Below are 5,874 nucleotides of genomic sequence, written 5' to 3'. Positions count from 1 at the left end.
CAGAGACTTTCCCTGTCTTCATACTCTTAATTGCTTTATCTACCAAGGTACTGTCGATTCAGATAGCTGGTCCCTCTGTTGGGTTGACATTCGGCAGACTCTTTCTCCCATTCATTCTTTTCATTTAGCAACCTTTCATAGTGATGACTCCAAGTCTCTCTCCTTGCAGCCTCATCAAAATGCAAGTGAGCCATCATCCATTCGGACACATTTCTCTCCTACCACATCATGATTCTCTCTCACACACTGTCTTGCAACATGAAACACTCCAAGGTTTTGGTCCTCATGATTTGGTAGACGGAAACTGAAAGAAACCCATTGTATATATGTATATATATATATATATATATATATATATGTGTGTGTGTGTGTGTGTGTTTGTGTGTGTGTGTATGTGTTTGTCCCTCCAGCATTGCTTGACAACCGATGGTCATGGTGTGTTTACGTCTCCGTAACTTAGCGGTTCAGCAAAGGAGACCAATAGAATAAGCAATAGGCTTCCAAAGAATAAGTATGGGGTTGCTCGACTAAAGGTGGTGCTCCAGCATGGCCGCAGTCAAATGACTGAAACAAGTAAAAGAGTAAAGAGTAAATCCACTCACATGACCCAAGACTATAATAGAAGATGCTTGCCCAAAGAGCCACACCGTGGGACTGGATTCAGATTCATGTGGTTGGGAAACAAACTTCTTAACACACAGCCACACCTGTGCCTATATATGTATATATGTGTGTATCTGTGTGAGTGTGTGTGTGTATCTGTGTGCATCAGTGTGTATATATATATATATATACTTTTATGTTCCGGTTTGTTGGACAGTTTTGTCTGACAAACGGGAACTTGAAACTCTGAGTAACAGCTTTTGTTATAGTCCTGCTGCTTTTAAATAAAGCATATTACTCTACCTCTGGTATTTGAGTACTCTTTTTTGCCACCTTGTTTCACATTTATGTGCTTACTCCGGTATATATATATATATATATATATATATATACATACATATCTGTAAATGTAATATGTGACAATCATTTGGTAGCCATGATAAAACTCCAAGTTTCGGATGCTGAGGTGGAAATCCATGGCAGGATAACTGAAGAGATGGCGGCATGGATTTACAGATAAATTCGTCCATTTACATAATATCGAGGTCTCTTTCATTCTTTTGTTGTCTTACCATTTTTATCAATACATATATATATATATATATTCCATTAAAATAATTCTAAAACCACTTTGGATGTCAACCAAATATCATCTTGCTAAGTGCTTCCTTTAAATCTTCATCCATGTATGGTAAAAGTTCCTTAAAGCATTCTTTAGCAATGGATGTCTGTTTCTTGGTACCAGATAAAACCATTTCTCCATACAAATATGTACTCATTGCCTACAAAATAAACAAAGATTATGACATCAAATTACACAAAATTATAGTTTTAAATGAATAGTTTCTTTCAATGGTTCAAGGCCACAAATTTATAATAATTAAACTACATCAACCCCAATATATAACTGGTACATTTATGGATTTCAAAAAGAGAAAAACAGGAAACAACTGAGACAGGATTTGAACCCAGAACAAATATAACCGGAACTAAATATTGTTAGGCATTACTTATTCCAGTGCTATTGCTTTTATGACTTCATGTAAGGACTGCTGTGCTCCAGTGTGGCCATAACCTACTAGTTTGAACTATTAGGGAAGATAAATATGACACTGTAAGTGTCCATAGCCATCACCATCATCATCATCGATTTAATGGCCCTTTTTACATGCTTGCACAAGTCAGAGGGATTTGTTTGAGGCTGATTTTTCTATAGCTGGATGCTCTTCCTGTCATTAACCTTCACCTGTTTCCAAGCAAGGTGTTATTTCCCCACAGTTGGACACATTTTCATGGAAGATTGGAAACAAAGGTTACCAATTGTATGACAATAATGGCACCATTCGAGCGTGATCATTACCAGCGTTGCACTACTGACACTTGAGCCCCGTGCTAGTAGGGTATTAAGACCACCATCCGAGCGTGATCATTGCCAGAGCGGCTATCTGGCTTCCGTGCCGGTGGCACGTAAAAGACACTTACTGGCACCCGTGTAATGTGTAAAAAGATTCGAGTGAGGTCGTTGCCAGTGCCACCTGACTGGCCCCATGCCGGTGGCACGTAAAAAGCACCCACTACACTCTCGGAGTGGTTGGCGTTAGGAAGGGCATCCAGCAGTAGAAACTCTGTCAGATCAAGATTGAAGCCTGGTGCAGCCATCTGGCTCGCCAGCCCTCAGTCAAAATCGTCCAACCCATGCTAGCATGGAAAGCGGATGTTAAACGATGATGATGATGATGATGATGTGCAATGTCAACAGAAGACCACACACACACACACACACGCACGCACGCACACATACATACACACACACATGCGCACACATACACACACGTATCATCAGCAGCAGCATGATGATGCATATGTGTATGTGTGTGTGTTTGTAGTCCTTGTGTGTTGACACTGAAAAACAGTTGTAAATGTCACACAATCATACAAGTGATGTGCCTTGTTTCCAATCTTCCAGAGGATGGGCTTCTTTCAGTTTCCATTTACCAACTTCACCCACAAGGCACTGATACAATAATTTTAAAATCTGATCAGTCAACTGAAGGGGAATTTTTGCAATTATGTGGATTTTAATTAAGCTTACCTGATGATATAACAGAAAATTCTTAATATCACCATAAAATTTAGCATATTTATTTTTGATTAAGAGTTCACACCATCTATGCTGTATCTGCAATAAAAAATATGATTTTAAAAAAAATGCATTCATTTATTTTGCCTTAAATGATTAACAAAATTAATTAATTATATAAATTACGGAAAATAAATTACATAAAAAATATATCTTTTTAAAATGAATTTCAGCTTAGAAATATTAACAATTTTTTAACAAGAAATAGATGGGAGAAGGCAGACTCAATCCCCGTAGAAATATGACTTGGTTTATCTACAATGGAAGCTTCCTTCTTTCTTAGAGTCCTCAACTCTCTTGATGTAGTCATAGGGCACTGTCATGACATACAGCATGTTTTGACCATTTAAACACATGGCAGAACCTATTCCTCTCCAGGTTTAGATGCCAATTACTTCTAGTGAGAAAGAAAAAGAACAATCAACCCCATTATTTGACTGGTGGTACTACTTAATTAGGCAAGCAGGCAGAATCGTTAGCATGCCGGGCGAAATGCGTAGTCGTATTTCGTCTGCCATTACATTCTGAGTTCAAATTCCGCTGAGGTCGACTTTGCCTTTCATCCTTTTGGGGTCGATTAAATAAGTACCAGTTATGCACTGGGGTCAATGTAATCGACTTAATCTGTTTGTCTTTCCTTGTTTGTCCCCTCTATGTTTAGCCCCTTGTGGGTAATAAAGAAACAGGTACTAATTAATTAGTTTCAAATTTTGACACAAGTCCAGCAATTCCGTAGGAGAGGGTAAGTCAATTCCATCGACCCCAGTGTTCAACTGGTACTTACTTTATTAACCCAAAAGGATGAAAGGTAAAGTTGACCTCAGTGGAATTTGAACTCAGAGCATAAAGATAGAGACTAAGCATTTTGCCTAGCATGCTAACAATTCTGGTAATTCACCACCTTTGGTACAACTTATTTATTTAACAATCCCAAAAGGATGAGAGGTAAAGTTGTCTTAGACAGGACTTGAACTGCAATTTTGTCCTGGTGACGTTTAAGACAAAGTTAATCTTAACCCAAGAAGTGATATAGTTAAAATATATCACATTACAATAAAGAGGAAAAAGAGCCGATATTTTGAGCTTTAGATTCTTTCTCAAAGAAGCAAAGCAAAAGTTCTGTGAGCTGAAGTCGAAATGTGACAAGAATATATTCTAACTGCAGCACAAGGTAAGTAGCTTGATTATGAACCACATGGTTCTGGGTTCAGTCTCACTGTGTGGCACCTTTGGCAAGTGTCTTCTACTATAGCCTCGGGTTGACCAAAGCCTCGTGAGTGGATTTGGTAGATGGAAACTGAAAGAAGCCCGTCGAATATGTGTGTGTGTGTGTGTGTGTGTGTGTGTGTGTGTGTATGTGTGTGTGTTTATATGTTTGTGTGTCTGTGCTTGACACCCCCAACATCGCTTGACAACCGATGCTGGTGTGTTTAGGTCCCCGTAACTTAGCAGTTCAGCAAAAGAGACTGATAGAATAAGTACTAGGCTTACAAAGAATAAGTCCTGGGGTTGATTAGCAGTTCGGCAAAAGAGACTGATAGAATAAGCACTAGGCTTACAAAGAATAAGTCCTGGGGTCGATTTGCTCGACTAAAGGAGGTGCTCCAGCATGGCCACAGTCAAATGACTGAAACAAGTAAAAGAGTAAAAGAGTAAAGCGCTGATTTGGATACCAATTAGCCTGACACAATCCTTGGTTCTATGATACAAACTCAGTTTTATAGTGAGGTAAATGAAAACCTTCTTCCATCAAATTTTCAAGTTTATTTATGTTGCAAACACTAACTTAATAATAACAAGTTATTTTAATAAACTACTAATTACAGAGCAGCCAACTGGCTTCCGTGCCAGTGGCATGTAAAAAGGTACTATTCGAGCGTGATCGTTACCAACGTCGCCTTACTGGCACCTGTGCTGGTAGCATGTGTAAATTGATTCAAGCGAGGTTGTGGCCAGTACTGCCTGACTGGCCCCCGTGTCGGTGGCACGTAAAAAGCACCCACTACACTCTCGGAGTGGTTGGCGTTAGGAAGGGCATTCAGCTGTAGAAACTCTGCCAAATCGAGATTGGAGCCTGGTGCAGCCATCTGGTTCGCCAGCCCTCAGTCAAAATCGTCCAACCCATGCTAGCATGGAAAGCAGACGTTAAACGATGATGATGATGATGATGACTAATTATTTTCCAAAACTGAAATGAAGACAGAGTATTTCAACAGAAATATGGTAGCAGAATGGTTAACATCTGAGATGACTTGTTATAAACACAATTACAATTTTCTGTCCTCAAATTACTCTTTTACTTATTTCAGTTATTTGACTGTGGCCATGCTGGAGCACGCCTTTAGTCGAACAAATCGTCCCCAGGATTTATTCTTTGTAAACTTAGTACTTATTCTATAGGTTTCTTTTGCCGAACTGCTAAGTTATGGGGACGTAAACACACCAGCATCAGTTGTGAAGCGATGCTGGGGAGACAAACACAGACACATATATATATGTACATATATACGACAGGTTTCTTTCAGTTTCCGTCTACCAAATCCACTCACAAGGTTTTGGTCAGCTCGAGGCTATAGTAGAAGACACTTGCCCAAGGTGCCACGCAGTGGGACTGAACCCGGAACCATGTGGTTGGTAAGCAAGCTACTTACCACACAGCCACTCCTGTGCCTATTTAATAATATAACAATCACTACGAAAATATGGCATTTTGATGAAAAAGATGAAATTTCGGACATACATCTGGATTAGCACAACTGATATCAAACTTTTCACGGATATTGTCCAGGATATTCTTTGGAAGAGCAACATCAAGGAGTAATTCCAAAAACAATACAATCTGGTCTTGACATACCTTTAAAGACAAAAAACAAATTGTTCAAAACAACAAAAAGAAACTGGTTTATTCAAATTTTGCTTCAAAAATGTAAAATATTAAAATATTACACATTATCACATTATTTCAATGATCGTTTAATTTTTATTTTAATTCCTTTGAGATAAAATGATTAGCCAATTTGGTATTAATCTGGTCTCTGGTTGTACAATGCAAACTTTCTGTTTTAAAGTGCTCTAAATTAAAGCCATATACCTGTGCTGGCAGCACATAAAAAGCACCATCCGAATGTGGC

General features: G+C 38.8%; 1 protein-coding gene across 5 annotated transcripts in view; it reads right to left on the bottom strand.

The window, feature by feature from the left end:
• Window positions 1-1,171: 1,171 nt before the first annotated feature.
• The window catches only part of LOC115216559 (aminopeptidase O-like), a 53,200-nt gene continuing 48,497 nt past the window's right edge, over window positions 1,172-5,874 (bottom strand). For 3 of the 5 annotated variants that reach the window (XR_005000867.1, XR_005000869.1, XR_005000868.1), the window contains exon 14: window positions 5,538-5,597. Coding sequence is in view for 1 of the 5 variants with exons in the window: in XM_036506281.1 (XP_036362174.1) it covers window positions 1,242-1,385; window positions 2,696-2,782; window positions 5,484-5,597 (345 nt within the window). In the remaining 4 variants the exon portion in view is untranslated. Of the gene's footprint in view, window positions 1,386-2,695; window positions 2,783-5,483; window positions 5,598-5,874 lie in introns of those variants that run through there. The other 2 variants (XM_036506281.1, XR_005000870.1) reach the window with 2 other exon arrangements.

Source organism: Octopus sinensis, linkage group LG10, assembly GCF_006345805.1.
Source record: "Octopus sinensis linkage group LG10, ASM634580v1, whole genome shotgun sequence".
NCBI classification, from domain to species: Eukaryota; Metazoa; Mollusca; class Cephalopoda; order Octopoda; family Octopodidae; genus Octopus; species Octopus sinensis.
This window is presented reverse-complemented; position numbering and strand designations above follow the sequence as displayed.